This window comes from Mobula hypostoma, chromosome X2 (assembly GCF_963921235.1).
Source record: "Mobula hypostoma chromosome X2, sMobHyp1.1, whole genome shotgun sequence".
NCBI classification, from domain to species: domain Eukaryota; kingdom Metazoa; phylum Chordata; class Chondrichthyes; order Myliobatiformes; family Myliobatidae; genus Mobula; species Mobula hypostoma.
Window position 1 is genome coordinate 40,013,882 of NC_086129.1, and position 22,178 is coordinate 40,036,059.

Here is a 22,178-nt window from a genome sequence, read left to right on the forward strand (position 1 = left end):
ATTATGGAACACTGATGTAATGTGTTGTTCACAGCATAAAATTATAAACAGCAGGATTTTTCTAAAAAAAATAGATTGCAATTGAGCATGCCCTTGTGTTTTCAGGCAACTGAATTTCCCTTGACCATTAAACTTTAAGAACTTGCATTGATTAACATATGTATGAAGAACTTAGCTGTTTAGTGTTCTTAGTAGTCATCTACTCACTGTTATTCGATGCTTTGTGAGGAAATTAGCTCGTTTCATTGGTTTCCGATCACTTGAAACCCACAACTGCACCACAGATGGGTCACTGCTCCCTAGAAGATGCTATGAGAAACAGAAAAAATATGTATGAACTACAGCAAAGAGGAAACCATCATTTTTCTTATTAAAAGGAAAGGCTACAATTAGAAAAGTACACTTGCTCTGTTGTGACTGGAGTAGTGACAGCAGCACATGAGGGCACTTCACCAAATCAGTCATGCACTTACACTGTTGCTTACATGGACATGTATTAAGCCAGACCTTTCAAGATTCTGCCTGAATATAGTCATCTACTGTGTCTCTTCTCTCTACTTCCTCCCCTTTCTATCCAGCTACACACAAGCTCCCCAACACACTCCACTCCATGAGGAATTGCTGCTACAGCAACTGTGCACTAATTGACTCTGCATAGTTCCAACAGAAGAGAATTACACTTCTACATTTACCAATATGAAAAGCAGTCAACAAACACACCAGGTGCCAAACGAGAAGTCAATAAAAATCTACTGAACCTGAAAGTATGAAGCAGTCCAATTTCAGAGACACAAAACCACTTATGAGAGAGTAACCAAGCTGCTTAACTTCATAAACAGTCTTACGCATATGCTACGGAACTCTGAGCCACATGTCTACATCTCATTAACTTCATACTTTTTCCACCAGTGAATAGTTGCAACAGTTTTTCAGATCTATAAATTTCAAAATAAATCTACCAGCTAATAACTTAAGAAAATAGACAAGGTTGCCTGGAATTTGTGGCCTACCATGGCTATGACGTGACCCATAAAAGTTGTTTGGGGGTGGCTTCAGTTATTTCGCACTCTGGTCTCAAAGCTTCCATTACTTGTACGTTACAAATGCATCACACTGTATTATATCTGTGGCTTTTTACATCTGTAGAAAGCCAATACAAGAGTATCTGGCCCTAGTGAAAGATGCCAAGCCCAAGTCAGAAGCCACAGACAGGTTGCTCCCAACTTAGCTTCCTACTCTGTTCAAGATTTTGAAAGCAATGAGGTGGGGAGATCAAAAGTAGTTCAAGCTTTGTTAGTTTACAAGCTGAAAGGCTGCAATCTTGTTTGTCTTATACATTACATTCTTAAATGACAAAAACACATTGTTAATGTGACAGAATTGCACCACATTTTCCTCTCAGTAAACTCAAAATGCCTTTCATACAATTGCATGTTAGCAGATGCAATTAATCAAAAAAACTATGCCGAACATGCTAGTGAATAAGGAATCTATAAGCACAAAAAGTAACCACCAGATGGCACTCTGAGAATACAAATTATAATAGTGATCGAGAACAAGACTGGATGTATTTCTCAGGGAAGCCTGTCAAGTTCTTGCATTACACCCTTCAGGGCACTAACATTTTATAAAGGCCCTTGTATCTCAGACTTTCAACAATACTGCTTTGAAACATTAACCTTTCAGATATATTAAGTATTTTTTCAATTTGCAGGGCCTAAAATGAAATAGGTTTCAGCAACTTGCTTTTGGCACAATTCTGGTTAATCAATTTTCTGTATTAAAACCTTGACAGAAAGTGACAGAGGGTCAATTTATACCAAGGTTATGAATTTCATCATTTTACAGCCATTCTTAAATTAAAAGACAAGTTAACACCAGCAGTCATTTAAAATTCTAATCTAGTTTGTGGTATTTTCAATTGAGCATACGAGACAGGAGATAAAGGCTGCCATTTATTGTCCATCCCACATCAGAAATCTGAGTTGGTTATTTTGGGGAAAAAAGTAGCCCATAATCAGTTTGTAGTAGTTGTTGTTCTGGGCAGTCCCTGAATGTTGAGGATGACCTGCTTCCATTCCATTTCCAAGGAATGGAAGGTGCCTGTGCATGAATTCTGTTAATTTGATGTGCCCATTGATAAGTAGCCACTGCATGACCCTGACAGAGCAAGGTCCATTGTCCAATGGCAAGGAGGTCAATGGCCCTGCTGCACAGAATAAACACACAATGTGAGAATCCCATTTGTTGCAGGAATTCCCAAGTTTCTGGAGCTGTACCATTTTCAGATCTCTCCAATGGAATTAAAGAAATCAATTAACCAGGCACAAGGTTTTAAGAAAGGTCTCTTATGACGTGCCAAAACGCCACCCTTGCAGGTGGAAACGAGAAAATCTGCAGATGCTGGAAACCCAAGCAACACACACAAAATGCTGGAGGAACTCAGCAGGCCAGGCAGCATCCATGGAAAAGAGTACAGTCCTGCTGAAGGGTCTCGACTGTTTACTCTTTTCCATAGATGCTGCCTGGCCTGCTGAGTTCCTCCAGCATTTTGTGTGTGACCCATACAGGTGGCGCATGTTGCCAAAAAAAAATAATCCAGTGACATATCACAAATAATTTAAAAATGATACTACCAGCAAATAAAAATTTTCCTTTCTTTGTCCCAATGCAATATTACTAGAATTTAAGATTCCTCTATTTCTTTGCAGCCATACCATATTACAAATGCCTGTTTTAGTCTCGAGTCCATAGCAGTTGAATGCACCATTTTCAAGATTGAAGTGCATTTAAAAATAATTCATTTGATGTAAAACACCTCAAGATGTCAGAAGCAATTAAAGTACTATATAAAATGTAATTCTTTTCTGATTTAAAAAATGTTACTAAATCTGTTTTGGACTTATTCCCAGTACAATAATGGCAATTAGCTAAAAGGATGGAAGCTGCACATAGTGGAACATGATGACGTATCTCCAATCTTCCATGCTCAAAGGCGGCAATCAAAAAATTTAGCAGAGATGGCAGCAATTCAGTGAATTTTGAATCAATGAATGGAAACCCATCTAGAGAGAAATGCACATAATCTGTGCACAGATTTTGACACTGTTTAAATGATGTGACAAATGCATAAACTGCCAGATATTTTGATCACTCACTTTTAAAGGAAAATTCAATAGGCATTTCACAGTGAAACGTCCAGAATATATTCTGGCCATCACATCAGACCGAAATAAACAAATAAAATTCTGAATTGGTTGGGAATTCTGAACTCAGACCTACAACAGCCATACATGAGACTCAATAGTTTTTTGTCATACACACCAGGGTGCAATGAAATTCCTTGCTCATATGAAGCTCAAAGTAATAATAAATATAATAAAAACAGCAATGAGCACTAAACAGTAGAACTGTGCAAAGGTTGTTGTACAATCTGAAATAATGCCAAAAGGAATACCAAAGTGACGATAATGGAAAACCAAGAGAAGAATTCAAGAATCTGAGAACATGGCAACAACACCAGGAAGTGGGGATGGGGGGGAGGGGAGGAGTGAAGATATGAAATAAGTGATTAGTTCAGAAGTTTGACAGCAGTGGGGTAGAAGCTATTCTCAGTATGGACCACGAGGTTTTCAAGCTTCTGTATCTCCCCCGGAATGGCAGAAAAGGAAGTGGCTAGGGTGGCAGGCATCCTTAGCAATACTATTAGCCTTCGTGGACAACAGAGCATGAAGATGGACTGGACAGAAGGAGGTAACAAGAACGATAGACAGGGCTGTGTCGCCTGCTCTCTGCAGGTTCTGTCAGTTCAGAGCAGAGCTGTTACCATAGCAGGCCGAGGTGCAACCCATCAGGATACTTTGTTTGGGCCTGTATTCACTGAAATTTAGAAGGCAGCATGGGGATCTCATTGAAAACTACCGAAGGTTTAAAGGACTAGATAAGTGGATATGGAGAGAATGTTTCCTATAGTGGGGATTATCCAGAACTAGAAGGCACAGCCTCAAAATTGAGGGGTAACCTTTTAGAACAGAGGCAAGGAGGATTTTTTTTAAGCCAGAGAGTAGGGAATCTGTGGACTGCAGCGGAGGCCAAGTCCGTGTGTATATTTAAGGTGGAGGTTGATAGTGTCCTGATCAGTCAGGGTATCAAAGGATATGGCAAGAAGGCAGGTACATGGGGTTGAATGGGATCTGGGATCAGCCATGATGGAATGGTGGAGCAGACTCAATGGGCTGAATGGCCTAATTCTGCTCTTATGTCTTATGGTCTCTCTATGGTACATGGAACTCATGTGGAAAAAAAAATGAATCTTCTCAGATGCCCAAGTAAATACACTGATTGCTTTCTTGATTACTGCAGTGTGGAGGTAGCTGCTGACATGAATGCCACAGAACTTGCTAACCATCTCTACAGTCAATTTCCCCAAAATTTTCTTCAAATATACAATGATATTTTATGATTCAGGTCCAACTTTTCCCAACCAAATTACAACACATTCACTGATAGCTATACTGTCATCAGGGAAATAAATTCAAGAACTTGCAGAGCAAGCACAGCATTTAAGAGGTTTATGATAAACATTCCAATACAAAAAACTCCCAAATTTACAGCTCCTGAATGGCAAATGGCAGAGAGAGCAAGGTACGGCTTTTTTTTTAAATAAAAAAAGACTTTAGAAATAGCAGTGGATTACCCATCCCTTCAATTCTGGTCCATCATTCAACAAGTTCATGGCTGATTGGACACATTCTCTACATTCCTGTCCACCCATGATCACATTTTACCTGTTTATCAAGTATTCATGTATTTCTGCTCCAAAAATATTCAGACTTTACTTTTGCCATTTTTTTTTTTTTTTTGAAGTGTTTCAAATGCCATAAACTCACCTCATTCTGGGTGACAGAAAAATTCAATCACCTCTCTGAAGTTCATTAAGTTCAAGCCCATCCTGTTCAACCTTTCCTCATTAGAGAACCCATATCTTCCAAGTTATCAATCTAATAAAGCTTCCTGCGCTGGTTCCAGTGCACTAACATTCTTCCTTGAAAAAGTTTAATACTCACAATGCTCAAGATACCATTTTGCCTGAACCTTAAATAACTGAAACAACCTCACCTTTGTGTTCAGTTCCGTATCAATGATCATCATTAGTTTGAATTATTTGCAGTATCTGTATATTACCTTTTCAATTGTTGAGGCATGATTATTGAATATTGCTAAAATCATGCTCTTATTTTACTTACCAAAATGAACAATCTCAGTTTCCCATCTTAAACTCTATTTCCCAGATATATGCCCATTCCCTTAACCTAGTTACATCCTTGGGAGTCTTTGACATCCTCTTCACAATGTAGCTTCCTACACCTGCCTGTGCCATCAGTAAGTTTAGCAACCATTTTAATAATTTATAAATATTGAAGCCTCAACAATGCACCCTCTGGCAGCTCAGTTGTACAGACTGCTGATCAGAAAAAGGCCAATTATAACTCTTCTGTTTCCTCCTCAACATGACATCCATTTGATACCTCGTATAGCCGCAGGAAGCTTTCCTAACTTCTGATACTCCAAACCTCTTAAATTCAATTGGTTTTTATTTTATCTTAGTCTTTAGGTCTACTGCTAACTCTCTTTTACATTTTTTCCTTTCAACTTTTTCACCCTCAACTTCCTTGGATGCTCTCAGTTGGTTCATCCTCCTCAGAAATTTCCAATTATAATGAGTTACTTTTTTTTTTTGCTGTGTTTTACTACCTTAAATATCTGCATTGCTAACCTACCATTACCCTGCTAATATACCTGCCCAGTCCACTTTAACCAACTCTAGCCTCAATTTATTGCAATTCCATGCATTTGACTTAAAAGTTATCTGTGACAAAAGGTTTTTGCTATCAAACTATGATCAATTATTTCCTTGGGATTTTTTTAAAACCCCAAAGTCATTTACTGAAATTGCCTCATTATCTATTACAAGATCCATGACCCCTGCTCCATGATTCAATCCAATATTCTTCCAACTATAAGTACCAAGAGGAACTGGTTTAAGTTTTGACAATCATTTCGATCCTTCTTGGTTACAGGAACAATGCTAGAGGTTTAGAAGATTTCTGACATTGTTTGAAAATGAAGATCAAACAGTAATTATGGTTCAGGTAGTTTAATTTTGATAGTAGGAACATTGAAATTGACAGAAAAAAAAAATAGCACAAATTAATCAAGAGTAGTCTGCACAGATTTGTTAAAGGAAAACCATGTCTGACCAACATGATAATTTTCCTTTGGTGCATATAGATTTTGTCAAGGGCAGCGAATATAAATTAGCGAAGCACACATGCATTTGCAGACAGTAGCAAGGCAAAAGGTATAGTTCATACCAAGATATGCAGAGAAGCAGTTGTACCTCAAAGAATGTCTGCAAGTCCAAAACCAAGCTGGACAGAATGATAAAAGGTAGTTAAACACCTTCAGGCAGCACTGCACCTCCCAAACTACCATCAACCTACCCACCACATCAAGAATCCTCCTGTCTCATGTGTGGCTAAGACTTTATACCCTGCACAAGGTTCCCCAACTTGCTCAGAGTTCAAAGTAAGTACATATATCATATACAACTCTGAGATTTATTTCTTGCGAGCATACCAAGTAAATCCGAGAGATTTAATAGAATCTGTGGAAGACCGCACACAACAGGATGGACAAACAACCAATATACAAAAGACAACCACCTGTGCAAATACAAACAAAAAAAAATACCAATAATAAATACTAAGAACATGAGATGAAGAGTCCTTGAAAGTGAGTCCATAGGTTGTGGGAACAGTACAATGGTGGGGCAAGTGAAGTTATCCTCACTGGTTTGAGAGTCCGATGGTTGAGAGGCAACCATCCTGAACCTGTTGGTGTGGGTCCTGAGGTTCCTGTACCTTTGTCCTGATGGCAGCAGTGAGAAGAGAGCATGGCCTGGATGGTGGGGGTCCTTGATGATGGATGCTGCTTTCTTGTGGCAGCGCTCCATGCAGATGTGCTCAATGGTGGTCAAAGCTATACCCATGATGAACTGGACTGTATTTACTATCTACTACAAATTTTCCATTCAAGAGCATTGGTGTTTCCATACCACACCATGATGCAACCAGTTAATATACTCTCCACCACACATCTATAGAAGTTTGTCAAAAGTTTTAGATGTCATGCTGAATTTTCAGAAACCTCTAAAGAAAGTAGAGGGACTGTCGTGTTTTCTTTGTAATGGCACTTGTGTTGGACCCAGGACAGATCGTCTGAAAAGATAACACAGAGGAATTTAAAGTTGCTAAACCTCTCCACCTCTGATCCCCTTCTACAGTCACTCTGAGCACCGGTGCTCCACAAGGCTGTGTACTCAGCCCCCTGCTGTACTCACTGTACACCCATGATTGTGTAGCCAAGTTTCCATCAAACTCAACACACAAGTTTGCTGATGACACAACAATTGTAGGCCATATCTCGGGTAATGATGAGTTTGAGTACAGAGAGGAAATTAAGAACCTGGTGGCATGGTGCGAAGACAATAACCTATCCCTCAACGTCAGCAAGACAAAGGAATTGGTTGTTGACTTCAGAAGGAGTAGCGGACCGCACGACCCAATTTACATCAGTGGTGCACAAGTGGAACAGGTCAAAAGCTTTAAGTTCCTCGGGGTCAATATCACAAATGACCTGACTTGGTCCAACCAAGCAGAGTCCACTGCCAAGGCCCACCAGTGCCTTTACTTCCTGAGAAAGTTAAAGAAATTTGGCCTGTCCCCTAAAACCCTCACTAATTTTTATAGATGCACTGTAGAAAGCATTCTTCTAGGGTGCATCACAACCTGGTATGGAAGTTGTCCTGTCCAAGACTGAAAGAAGCTGCAGAAGATTGTGAACACGGCGCAGCACATCACACAAACCAATCTTCCGTCCTTGGACTCACTTTACACCGCACGCTGTCGGAGCAGTGCTGCCAGGATAATCAAGGACACGACCCACCCAGCCAACACACTTTTCGTCCCTCTTCCCTCCGGGAGAAGGCTCAGGAGCTTGAAGACTTGTACGGCCAGATTTGGGAACAGCTTCTTTCCAACTGTGATAAGACCGCTGAACGGATCCTGACCTGGATCTGGGCCATACCTTCCAAATATCCGGACCTGCCTCTCAGTTTTTATGCACTACCTTACTTTCCATGTTTCTATTTTCTATTTATGATTTATAATTTGATTTTTTAATATTTACTAATTTTTACTATTTTTAATATTTAATATTTGTAACCCAGGGAGCGGGAAGCGTGGAATCAAATATCGCTGTGATGATTGTACGTTCTAGTATCAATTGTTTGGTGACAATAAAGTATAAAGTTATTGACTTCCAGTTTCCTTAGAACTGCAGTCATTCCCAATCCCAAGGAACTGCCAGAGAAGACAACAAATGTAAACAATTCTCATTAGCACTGTATAGGATACAATTGTATACAAATTACTGCGGGTGATCAAGAATTTTGCCAGAATTGAAAATTTGAGTCACAATTAACGATTTTTTTTGTAATATAATTTTTATTGAGTTTTCAAAAAGAATACATGAAAAGATAAAATCTACCCTCCCCCCCCTCCCCTTAGCCCCCCCCCCCATATATATAGTCCTACCTAAAAAGAAAGAAGAGAGAAAAAAGAAAAGAACCGCCTGGGTGTTGGAAGGTTTCCACATGCTCCATGGGATTCAAAATAAATTTGGTATACTTATTCGTTACTTTCCCCAAGGGACCAAGATCTTTATCGGAGCACTTAAATATGCCATCCTATCTTTTGTAAATAAGGGCGCCAAATATTCAAAAATGTTACATATTTATCTCTTAAATTACAAGTAATTTTTTCAAGTGGAATAGAACTAGCCATTTCATTATTCCAACGATCCATACTTAAATACGAATCAGATTTCCAAGTAACTGCTATAGTCTTCTTAGCTACTGCCAATGCAACTTTTATAAATTCTTTCTGATATTTATTCAATTTAAGTTTCGGTTTTATCCCTTCAATATCACCTAATAGAAATAATACAGGGTTATGTGGAAGTTGAGTTCCAGTAATTTGTTCCAATAAGACTCTTAAATTTATCCAAAAGGGTTGAATTTTAAAACAAGACCAAGTAGAATGTAAAAAAGTACCAATTTCTTGATTACACCGAAAACATTTATCAGGTAGATTTGAATTTAATCTATTTATTTTTTGTGTAATATATAATTTGTGTAAAAAATTATATTGTACTAATCTAAGTCGAACATTTCTTGTATTTGTCATACTGTCAAGACAGAGTCTTGACCAATTTGTTTCATCAATATTAATATTCAAATCTGTTTCCCATTTTTGCTTTGACTTATGGGTTCCTTGTTTAATTGTCTGTTCTTGAAACAAATTATACATACAAGAAATAAATTTTTTAATTTTCCCTTTTTGAATTAAAATTTCAATTTCATTAGGTTTTGGCAAAAACATTGTTTGACCCAGCTTACCTTTTAAGTAAGCCCTTAATTGAAAGTAACAAAAGAAAGTATTATTAGATATTTTATATTTATCCTTTAATTGTTCAAATGACATCAATATACCTCGTTCAAAACAATCTCCTATAAATTTAATCCCTTTTTGGTACCAATTATATAAAAGTTGATTGTCCATTGTAAAAGGAATAAGTCTGTTTTGAAACAAAGGTCTCCTTGCTAATAGAGATTTCTGTGTTTCATTATCAACATTTATCTTATTCCATAAATCAATCAAATGTGTTAATATAGGAGATTCTTTCTTTTCCCGTATCCATTTAGATTCCCATTTATATATAAAATCTTCAGGTCTATTTTCTCCTATCTTATCTAGTTCTATTTTAATCCATGCTGGTTTTTGATCATCGAAGAAAGGTGCAATAAATCTAAGTTGATTTGCTTTATAATAGTTTTTAAAGTTTGGAAGTTGTAACCCTCCTAACCCAAATTTACATGTCAATTTTTCCAATGATATTCTTGACATTTTACCTTTCCAAAGAAATTTTCGCACACATTTATTTAACTCTTGAAAAAATTTCTGTGGCAATTGTATTGGTAATGTTTGAAACAAATACTGTAATCTAGGAAATATATTCATTTTTACAACATTGACTCTACCTACTAATGTTATTGGTAGCATCATCCATTTGTCAAAATCTTCTTGAATTTTTTTCAACAGTGGTAAATAATTAAATTTATATAAATTCTTTACATCATTATCAAGTCTTATACCTAAATACTTTATACCATTTACCGGCCATCTAAATTGGGTTACTAATCGACATTGACTATAGCCTCCTTTAGTAAGAGGTAAAATTTCACTTTTATCCCAATTTATTTTGTAACCTGATACCTTCCCATATTCATCCAATCTAGAAGATAATTTATGTAACGAATGTTGTGGGTTTGTTAAATAGATCAAAACATCATCGGCAAAAAGATTAATTTTATATTCCTCCTGATTAACTCCAAAACCCATAATATCTGGATCAATTCTGATTAGTTCTGCTAATGGCTCTATCGCCAGTACAAATAAAGCAGGTTCTTTTTCCAATTGATCTAGTTCTGCCATATATTCTTTCTTAATTTTAGACGTATAACTTATTATCTGGCCCCTAAGATATGCTTTCATGGCATCCCATAATATAAATTTATCATCCACTGAATGAAAATTTGTATCCAAAAAAAATTGAATCTGCTTTTTCATAATATCACAGAAATCTTGACGTTTTAATAATGTTGAATTAAATCTCCATCTATAAGCCACTTCTTCCTTATCAGCCATTATTATTGTCATTAATAAAGGGGAATGATCTGATAATATTCTTGCTTTATATTCCATATTTTTCACTCTATGTTGAATATGCATTGATAATAGAAACAAATCTATCCTTCAGTAAGTTTTAGGTCTATGGGAATAGAACAAATAGTCTCTTTCTTTAGGATTGATTCTTCTCTATATATCAATCAAATTTAAATCCTTCATCAATGATAACGTTAAATTTACTACCTTCGATTTTATAACAGCCTTGGTTGATCTATCTAAGACTGGGTCTAAGCAAAAATTAAAGTCTCCTCCAATTAATATTTTTTCATGTGCATCCACCAAATTCAGAAAAGCTTCTTGTATGAATTTTGCATCATTTTCGTTTGGTGCATAAATATTCATAAAAGTCCATAATTCAGAAAAAAGCTGACAATGTATAATCACATATCTCCCCGCAGAATCAATTATTACATTTTGTATTCTAATTGGTAACATTTTATTGATCAAAATTGCTACTCCCCTCGCTTTTGGAATTAAATGAAGCCGCAACAACACTACCCATCCAATCTCTCTTTAGTTTCTGATGTTCTGTTTCTGTTAGGTGCGTTTCCTGTAAAAAAGCTAAATCTATCTTCATTTTTTTTAATATGTGTTAAGATTCTTTTTCTTTTCACTGGTCCATTAAGCCCATTAACATTAAAACTCAAAAAATTCAATAAATTAGTCATTATTCTTAACGAAGTTACTCCAATCTAAAACATTACTTATCTTCTCAACTCTCATAGTTCATTGGGGAATCTCTTTAAACTTCACCATGTTGCTATGTGTTTCCCTCCCAACCTTCCAGGCAAAAAGAAAAGATAGAAAGAATACAAAAAAAGAAAAAATATATATATACACACACAAAATTGTTACTATTCCCAACTAATATTCCTCCAGTTTTAACCTTTCTTAACCCCCTCGTATAATTAATGATATATTTATACATTCATACAGCTTCAAAAATCCAACAAGTCCATTCTTTAACCCAATCTTCATCTTCAATCTATCTCGCTCCCCTGGATTTGTTCTTGTATCTGGTGAATATTCAGAGAATCTCGCACAAACTGCTCTGCTTTCTGGTAGTCATCAAAAAATCTTTTTTCTCCACCAGGCAAAAAAATCTTCAAGGTTGCAGGATAACGCAGTATAAATTGATAACCATGATCCCATAGGGTTTTTTTCACTGGATTAAATTTCTTCCTTCTCTTCAAAAGTTCATAACTTATATCAGGGTAGAAAAAAAAACTTTGTTCCCTTTAATTATCAATGGCCCTTTTCTATCCTTGGCAGCTCGAGCAGCTGCCTGTAGAATCCTTTCCTTGTCTTGAAATCTTAAGAATTTTATTAAAATCGATCGTGGATATTGGTCATCTTTTGGTTTTGGTCTTAGAGCTCTATGTGCCCGCTCAATTTCAATTGGTCGACCCTCCTCTTCCATTTGCAAAACATCTGGGATCCATTTTTGAAAAAATTCTATTGGTTTTTCTCCCTCCGTACCTTCTTTAAGACCAACAATTTTAATATTATTACGTCTACTGAAATTTTCCAACATGTCCACTTTCTCCAAGAGTCGATTTCTTTCCGAGTTCCAGACAAGCAGATCATTTTCTGTTTTTTCCACTCTATCATTCATATGCCCCATTGCTCTTTCCATCTTTTGAAGCTTCTTATCCATTTTGTCCTGTCTTTCCATAACTTTATTATAGCAGATCTTCGCATCTCTAAGCTCTTCTCTTACTTTTCTTAGTTCAGCCGTTAATTGCAATATAGCTTCTCTTATGTCTCTATCATCTCCTTTACTTCCAATCGCTTCCAATTCTTCCTCCTCTTCTTCATCTGTGTTCTCTGCAGAAACCAATTCTGACTGAGTCATTTTCAATTGCAGTGGCTGTCGGTTCTTGTAGTTTGCGTTGTGTCGATTTGCGCATGCACATTTCCGGTGTCTTCTTCAAAGAACCCGTTACCACTGCCATTGCTCCCTGTTCTACTGAAGGAGATCCAACCTGAGTCTGAGGCTCCATCGTTGCAGTAGGCCCTTTTTTCTTCCCCTCTCACGGCTGCTTCGCAACAGCAGACTTCTTTTGTTGCAGTTTAGGAGGCATATCATAAAGTAGTCTTACAAAGTTTATAAATAGTTTTCAGAAAATATTTATTAACTTTGTTTTGTTTAAACAGTACTTTACTGATTTGTTGCGGGAGAGCTGGATTTACACGTCTCAATCCCACGTCATCACGTGACGCCCCCCAATTAACGATTGAACAGCATGGGTCGTTTTCCCTGCAACAAAGGAGGAAGGCAAAACGCACTGAAGCACATAAAATTCTGAAGAACCTAGACAGAATAAATAGAACAATGCTAAGTCCCTAGGGGGTGCAGGCATCTTCTTACCTCACTGAATGCACAGGATTTGTTCCTCTGAACAAAAGCACTAATGGAATCAGCATAACATTTATGCAGTGATGTGTTACTAACAGCACAGTTGTGACAGGAACCTGATGCCAACCAGTTTTCTACATTGCTGACACTACTTAACTAAGAACCTACTGCAAACTCAGAAATGAACCTCCTACTAGAGTTTACGTAAAGGATCTTCTGATGGCTCTGGGCTTGAACCCACTGGTGTTTATTAGAACGTGGGAAGGATCTTATTTAAACCTATCAAATACTGAAAGGCTTAGATTGGGTGGACATGGAGAGAATGCTTCCAATAGTGGGCGAGTCTAGGACCAGAGGGTATAGCCTCAGAATAGAAGGACATCTCATTAGAACGGAGATGAGGAAGCATTTCTTTAGTCAGAGGGTGGTGAATCTGTGGAATTTATTGACATGGACACAGCTGTGGAGGCTAAGCCATTAGACATATTTAAAGTAGAGAGTGATAGATTCTTAATTAATAAAGGTTTCAAAGGTTACAAGGAGAAAGCAGGAGAATGAGACTGAGAGGGATGATGGATCAGCCATGATGGAATGGTAGAGAGGGTCAATGGATCAAATGGCCTAATTCTGCTCCTACGTTGTATTGTCTTAAAAGCCGCTGTTACAGCTATTCACAGCTGAGATGCAGGACCAAGGAACTGTTCACAGTCAATCCACAATAGAGATCTGAATTCATCGTGGCAGTCAAAGTGTAGGCCCTGAACTTAACATCTCAACACTAAGTGGTTGCTCAGCCACCTAGTACCAGCCTTCATAGGCAATACGTCCACATTGAGCTGCAGGACAATACATTGCCAGAAGAGCACCACAAAGGTCTCACATTCCCACTAGGTTCCTGGTACACCAGAACAGGTCACAGACAGCAGATTAAGAAAAAAAAACAAATAATTATCGACAGTGGTATGTACTTGAGAGTGTTCGGACTAGAAGACAAAGACACACCAAGAATCAGTGTTCTGTGGAGCAATAGCAAGCTAGATTCCAGTGTAGATATATACCTTTAAATCAGTGTAGATTTAAAGACAAGAATGATTTTTTTTTAAATTAACCCAACAGTGACTCACTACCCAAAATATTGATTAGATTCACAAGTCCACAGGTTTAAAAACACCTGATTGTCTACTTAAGGACCTGCAAGATTACAGACAAATTGTAAAATAGTGATTAGGCTGACTGGATCTTTTTCAAATGGCAGACACAATAGCCAAATGGCCTCTTATGTCAAAAACTTTCATGATTCTAATGGCTAGGCAAGCCATGTCACACGACTTTGGTCACATTTTTGGTTCAGCTTCCAGAATTTGAGTATGCATCTTCTCCCCCCCCCCCCACCCCCCACACAAGAACAAAAGAAAGTAGAAGGAAACAAAATTAAAAGACCCTCTCCAGGCAGAAGTTCTGATGACCTGCATACACATTCTTACATCTTCTCCACCACCTCTACCCCAAGAATAGAGAGAGCTTTCCATTCAAAAGGCACCTTTCTAAAAAAAAATCAGACCAGCAAAAAAAAGAGAAAAATCAGCCATAGAGACTGCTTATTATGAAAGTATGGTATGAGATTTTGTCAATTACTATCATTCATGTGTACTGAAGTCTACGCACAGGCTAATTTATTTCCCCCATCTCACCAAGCTGAATAACACCTTGAGTCTAGTCCCTGTCATCATGGTTTATTACTTAAAATAAAGGAATAAGGACATGTTTTATGTAAAGCTTTAACAGATTGTCTCTAAAAATAAATACCACTCAGGATAGCTCTGCAAAGCAAATATGTACCATAGTTTGGGTAAGCACCCAAACAAGCATCATTAATGAAGCAGGAGCACTATAACGACTACAACAAACATCCAGAAAGGGTGGTACAAGACAAATCTTCCTTTCATTGAGAGTTTAACTGCACAATACATTTTTCTTGTTCAATATTTGATAAGAAAAGCTATGATTAGGTCAACAGTACAAAATATCTGGCTTTAAATCACTCAGTAAGAGAATTTAATAGTTTTCTACGTTAATAAGTACAACTGTTCCTCATTCAACTGCCATCCGATGAATAGGACATTTCATGGTAACAATTACAATACACATTCACACGTCAGATCTTGGAAGCAGGAATATCAAAAGGATTTAGTCAATACGGCTTTTAACTAATTTTTTTTTAAATACAGGAAGTTTGAGACATTTTCTGTTGGGGCCTCCTGCAAAATAAATTGCTATGAAAATTAAAATCAACCATTTGGAAAAAACTGTGGCTAATAACATCAACTATAACCTTCATGAAGTTACTGAGCTTAGAAACACAAGGAACCAAATTAAAACAAATTTAACATCCAGTAACTCAATTTGTTTTATTAATAAGAAACCCTACAATACTTTTGTTCACTTCCTCTATTTCCTCACTTGCAGGCCCCAGTCAGTTTGGATTGGCAACAACATCACCTCTACAATCTATCAGAATATGTGCACCACAAGACTGTGTGCTTAGCCCCCTATTCTACTTGCTTTACACTTACGGCTAAGCACAACTCCAATGCAATATTCAAGTTTGTTGACGACACTATGGCTGTTAGCCGAATCAAAAGATAGTAACCAATCAGCATATTGGAGGGAGGTTGAAAATCTGGCTGAGTGGTGTCACAACAACGATCTCTTTACTCAATGTCAGCAAGGCCAAGCAGTTGATTACTGACTGCAGGAGGAAGAAGCTGGAGGTCCACGAGCAGGTCCTCATCATGAAAATCACAGGCGGTGAAGATCAGCAACTTTGAATTTTTTGGTGTTATCATTTCAGAGGACCTGTCCTGGGCCCAGCACATACATGCAATTACAAAGAAAGCACAGCAGCGACCCTACTGCCTTAGAAGTTTGCAAAGATTCAGCGTGACATCTAAAACTTTGATGTACTTCTATAGATATGTGGTGGAGAGTATATCACAACTTGCTAGGGAAACACCCATGCCCTTGAATGAAAAATCCTACAAAAAGTGGTGGGTACAGCCCAGTCCATCACGGGTAACACCCTCCCTTCCATTGAGCAGATCCACATGGAGCGCTGTTGCAGGAAAGCAGCATCCATCATGGACACACCGCCACACTGCTCTCTTGACGTTGCTGCCATCAGGAAGGTGGCACAGAAGCCTCAGGACTCTCACCACCAGGTTCAGGAACAGTTATTACCCCTCAACCATCAGGTTCTTGAACCAGTGAGGATAACCTCACTTGCCCCATCACTGAACTGTTCCCACAACCCATGGACTCTCTTTCAAGTACTCTTCATCTCATGTTCTCAATATTTATTGCTTATTTATTATTACTTTTTGTATTTGCACAGCATATTGACTTTTGCAATTGGTTGTTTGTTCACCTTGCTGGGTACGGTCCTTCATTGATTCTATTATGGTTCTTGAATTTACAGAGTATGCCCACAAAAATGAAACTATTCTTAGGGCTGCATCTGGTGACATACATGTACTTTGAACTTTATGGATGCATTTGATGAGGACAATGACAATAACAAAAAAAAGCCTTGAGCAACATTCACCTCTAATTAAATTAGCACAGTAAACAAATGTTACTGAACGATCTGCTCATGAACAAGCAACAGAATCCTTCCTTCAACTTTGGCACCACTTCGGCAGATTTCCAACTCACTTGGTAAGATCCTTCAAACCCACAGGTAGGATAGAAGGGGATCAGGTCAGCGTCACCTCCCAAACTGCAGTAATGGCTCCAATTGCATAATGATTGACAGGCCACAATCTTTATGCCCTAGAAAGAACTCCTAAAGAAAGCTCTCTACCCAGAGTTTCATCAGGAGAGAAAAAGCTTCGAGAATGTATCAGATTCCTTGAAAAAGACACAATATCCTCAACTTGCTGTTGAGGATCACAAACCTATAAGCTTCCCAAAATGAAGAAACAACATCTGGGAAGATACTGAGCATCTCAGCTCTTCATAACAGGATTACAATAGAAGTCATCCTTAGTCCCAAAAGAGACAGTCAGAGGAGTAGGAAGGAAGAGAATTTCAGTGCCCTGGAGTACATCAACTCACCTGAATAAATTCTCAAACTGAAAAGACATAAACTGGAAGCTAATTTTGTACTTTTTTTTTTGCAGTATCATGAAGCAATGCTACTGGAAAGATTCACTATTACACTGGGGCAGCTTAAATCTTTTTGACCTGAACCACATGGCTCACCATCTTAATAGGCTCCAAAGGGGGGAAAAAAAATATCAGGAATAATAGCAGATTTTAAAAAAAGCAATGTTATCATCTTGTAGGATGAATTCCTGTACTCAATTTAATATTTATGCTTGAAGAAAAAAAAATTAGTCTTCTTTCTAATGTTATATTGTGTCATAGAACATAGAATAGTACAGCACACACATAAAAGTTGCTGGTGAATGCAGCAGGCCAGGCAGCATCTCTAGGAAGAGGTGCAGTCCTGACGAAGGGTTTCGGCCTGAAACGTCGACTGCACCTCTTCCCAGAGATGCTGCCTGGCCTGCTGCGTTCACCAGCAACTTTTATGTGTGTTGCTTGAATTTCCAGCATCTGCAGAATTCCTGTTGTTTGCATAGTACAGCACACAACAGGCCCTTCGGCTCACAATGTTGTGCCGACCCTCAAACCCTGCCTCCCATATAAGCCCCCACCTTAAATTCCTTCATATACCTGTCCAGTAGTCTCTTAAACTTCACTAGTGTATCTGCCTCCACCACTGACTCAGGCAGTGCATTCCATGCACCAACCACTCTCTGAGTAAAAACCCTTCCTCTAATATCCCCCTTGAACTTCCCACCCCTTACCTTAAAGCCATGTCCTCTTGTATTGAGCAGTGGTGCCCTGGGGAAGAGGTGCTGGCTATCCACTCTATCTATTCCTCTTATTATCTTGTACACCTCTATCATGTCTCCTCTCATCCTCCTCTCCAAAGAGTAAAGCCCTAGCTCCCTTAATCTCTGATTATAATCCATACTCTCTAAACCAGGCAGCATCCTGGTAAATCTCCGCTGTACCCTTTCCAATGCTTCCACATCTTTCCTATAATGAGGCGACCAGAACTGGACACAGTACACCAAGTGTGGCCTAACCAGAGTTTTATAGAGCTGCATCATTACATTGCGACTCTTAAACTCTATCCCTCGACTTATGAAAGCTAACACCCCATAAGCTTTCTTAACTACCCTATCCACCTGTGAGGCAACTTTCAGGGATCTGCAGACATGTACCCCCAGATCCCTCTGCTCTTCTACACTACCAAGTATCCTGCCCAAGTGTCCCTTTCATTGTATACTTGCTTATGTAAAACAACATTGATTTCACAGAAGTGCAGGCAATTCTGCATCAACTTACTGCAAATTCAATAATTCACTTCAATGGAGAGCTAACTCCTGGCCGGGGGGGAGGGGGGCACATTTCAGTTAATTTCAAAAGATTACATTTCGGAGCCTATGCTGATTGATTTTTTTTTCTCTCATGCTTTTAAATTTTATTTTTAATGTCAGAAAAGTTGACAAACATTCAAGCTGTTGACAGCCAGCTCAGCATAGAGACCAGCCTAACCACCTACAAAACAAGTCTGTGGGCAAGACTTGTTCAAGCTCTACAACTTGAAGCGTTTGCTTTGAGAATGTCTGGCACCATATCATGCGCCGACGATCGGGTCAGAGTCAGTTTCTGGAACCAAATGCACTTAAAATAAAAATTCCAAATTATATTTAGTGATGACTGAACCATCTTCAAGTGAAAGTAACCAAGAACATTTCCTTCACTCCAAACCATATTTGACACACTTAGCATTCAACCTGTACCCAGTCTTATTTAAGAAAGGTATTGTAAAAAGAAAATTTCTACACAAATATTCTCTTAACATTGATATGAAAGTGCAATAAGGAATGACTGATGTACATACAGTAGAACTAAATGATCTTCCCTTACAAAAAAAATAAAAAAGGTCACATTTTGTGTAGTTGTACTGCTTGGTCTTACACTAAGCAGTATAGACATTTCATCAACACTTTGTAGAACATCGATCAAATGTGCAGGTCTTGTGGTCACCCTTTTCAGCACACTGGCTGGTACATCACGGGGCTGTATTCATAGACCCTTTACACAATATCCTTGGTACCTTCTCAAGTTAAATATTCCATGCTAGATAGTGCACAATAGTTTAACTAACCATCTAGTCCTGATGAAGTTTTAAGGGTATTGGGGAAATAGGAAATGATTTTTAGATCCTTGTAGATAACCAGTTAAAATTGTGTACAAACTTCTGTTTATTCTGCTCTGAGTAATCCACCTGAGACTGGTTTCAGACTAACAACCTTGCAGACGTCTCCTGAGAATGTTATGTTCTGGGGGTTGGGTTCTGCTTATCAGTCGCACACATCCTGCCTTATGGTTTTGCAAGAAATGAGCTAAGTACCCTCGTTTGTTTAGGGAAAGGGAGGACTCACTGACAAGGACAGAAATGAACATCTGTCTATAATTAAATCAGGGCCTAGCAAAGGGAATAACTGATAAGGACTGGACAGTACATCCATCTGTAATTAAAACCTTGATTTAGTGAACTCTCTTATCTAAGTAATTAAGTTTTGCTCCAACAGACTTGGTGGGAATACCAGTTGAACTAAGTGCTCTTTGTCTCTTAAGCTAGTTCGATAAATTGTAACGTGTCTGCAGGTTCAATAGAGGTACTACTCAAAACCCTCTCCCTCTGGTGTGTGGCTCCAGACCTCTCGCTGGCTGAGTTTCAACAAATAAACTGGTGAAAAGAATAAAGTAAAGAACTGTTTGTGGCGTAGTCATTGGTCCGGCAAATTTAAGTTTACAGTCCCACAACTCAAAAATCAAACTATTTGGTACAGAACACATTCAGAATCATCCCATGACTAGCTCCTGAGCACATGGATGACTAGCTTCCACAAATCATAAAAACCTCCCAGGAAACCAGGACAAATGAAAATGTGAAATTACAATAATCTCAATTTTGGGTATTGTTGGGTAGTCCACGAACCCCATATGAAACAAGGTCAAGATGCTCACAGCCAACTTCCTAAATGAATAGCTTTGAAGACTGTTCCAATTAGCAGCAATAAGATTCATGCAATTTATCCTATTGTGAAATCACCTAGTTTTGACTTCTACCAGTAAATCTGGTAGAGACAGAACTGTACAAGTACATTTAATTAAAAGATTAGCTCAAAATCTGGAAATGAAAGGAAAAAAGGAAAACAGTAAGATCTCTGAAAAAAGAATTTCAGATTCCAACTTATCCCTTGTATTTTCAACATATTTGTCTCCACATATACTAGTTAATTTTAGGAAAGAATTTCTCTTTAATAGCTTGTTAACAATATCACTTGACCAACACCTTGGTACTTGCCTTCCACCCCACCAGCCACCATATTCAATGTATTATCCTTGGCAATATTCGCTAGCTCCAACATTATGCCACCACCTGTCCCTTCTCTTTTCTAATTCACACTTCCATCCCCACCCACCACCGTCAAGTTCATGGCAACTTCCCAGATATGACAAAGTTACCAAAACTCTGGGAAAGATTCACTCAGACAAAGCTACATGACATCTCATCAAACGAGGGGAATATCCTGCTCTGAAGGGAACAGTTGCACTGTGGAGAAAATCAACAGGGGAAAACAAAACTAAACAAGACCTAGGCACGTACTTTTATCTTCCAATTGGCTATTCTCAATGGGTCTACTAGAGAGCCTGGGGTCTTAATTAACCAATGGTATTTGCTAGTTTTTATCATGGGCTCAAAGACCAATGTTGAACACATTGAAACAGCAAAAGCTTTTCTTCTATTTGACTTTCTCTTAAAGCAAAAATATGTATCAGAATACTCACCACTTTTTTTGTGGCAAACATGTATTTGCCTTGCAACTGAAAGTCATCTACTCCTTCCAAAATAATCTCATGGTTTTGAGTCTGAAAGAGATCTGTGCTTTTGATGATGCTAGAGGAACCTGTTGGCTCATGGCGCTCAACATAAATTGTAGTAGAAGAGTCGTATGGTTCTACACCCCTGCAAAATTGAAGAGCAAATACAATTGCAATTTCTGAAAATTCTTTACAGCCAACTGATGCAACAATTGTTCTTAGAATTACACCACAAAGTGGCACAGTCTTCCACCTAGTAGGATGGCCTTGTAGTCAAGATTTTCCCACAGCCAAGAACAATCTAATGCAAGCTATTCCACTTTTCCTCCCAACAAGCCAATCTACCCTATTATGTCACAGAATCAGCAGAAATATGGGAATGAAAGTAGTCAATCATTCCAACAGATTTAACAAATTTCAAGATGCACAATTCTACAAAGGAGCTATAAACCATTTAATAAAGCTTGTTCAGAGAATCCAAAACAGTATTTTAACCTACTCTGTGAAAGTCAATTCCAAGCACACGAATTACAAGGACTTCAATGTACATGCACTAACTGGTCCCTCAAGTCCAACAATGTAATCTGGGAGTACATGCAGTACTTTTTTTAAAATTCCAAATTAGACAAATTAACATTTAAAAACTACGTAATTATCCATACCAGTGGAACGATTTCACATGCTCCTGAATCAAGATCCATGTTTGTCCAAAGTCATCAGATTTCCAAAGCTGCAAGATAAAAACCCTTTTCTTAGGAAAGGTCACACTGAAGTACACACTGCAGGATCCTGAATAGATTCATCAGACTGAAAGAAAATACCACCTGTAAAATTCCTCTTGCAGCATCCAAATACCAAAGATACAGGGAAATTAAAATTTAAGCCCTACCTGGGAAAAACTAACAAGGAAAACAAATTAAACAACTGGAGGGTATGCTCCTGTTAAGGACACAAGGTATACCTAAATATTCATTATTGTC

General features: G+C 38.1%; 1 protein-coding gene across 2 annotated transcripts in view; it reads right to left on the reverse strand.

Moving 5' to 3' along the window:
• The window catches only part of sorl1 (sortilin-related receptor, L(DLR class) A repeats containing), a 258,600-nt gene that overhangs the window by 155,734 nt on the left and 80,688 nt on the right, over nt 1–22,178 (reverse strand). For both annotated transcript variants that reach the window (XM_063038299.1, XM_063038298.1), the window contains exons 5-7: nt 21,861–21,928; nt 21,166–21,343; nt 208–309 (exon numbers count right to left, since the gene is read on the reverse strand). In XM_063038299.1, coding sequence (XP_062894369.1) covers nt 208–309; nt 21,166–21,343; nt 21,861–21,928 — 348 coding nt within the window. The remainder of the gene's footprint in view (nt 1–207; nt 310–21,165; nt 21,344–21,860; nt 21,929–22,178) is intronic.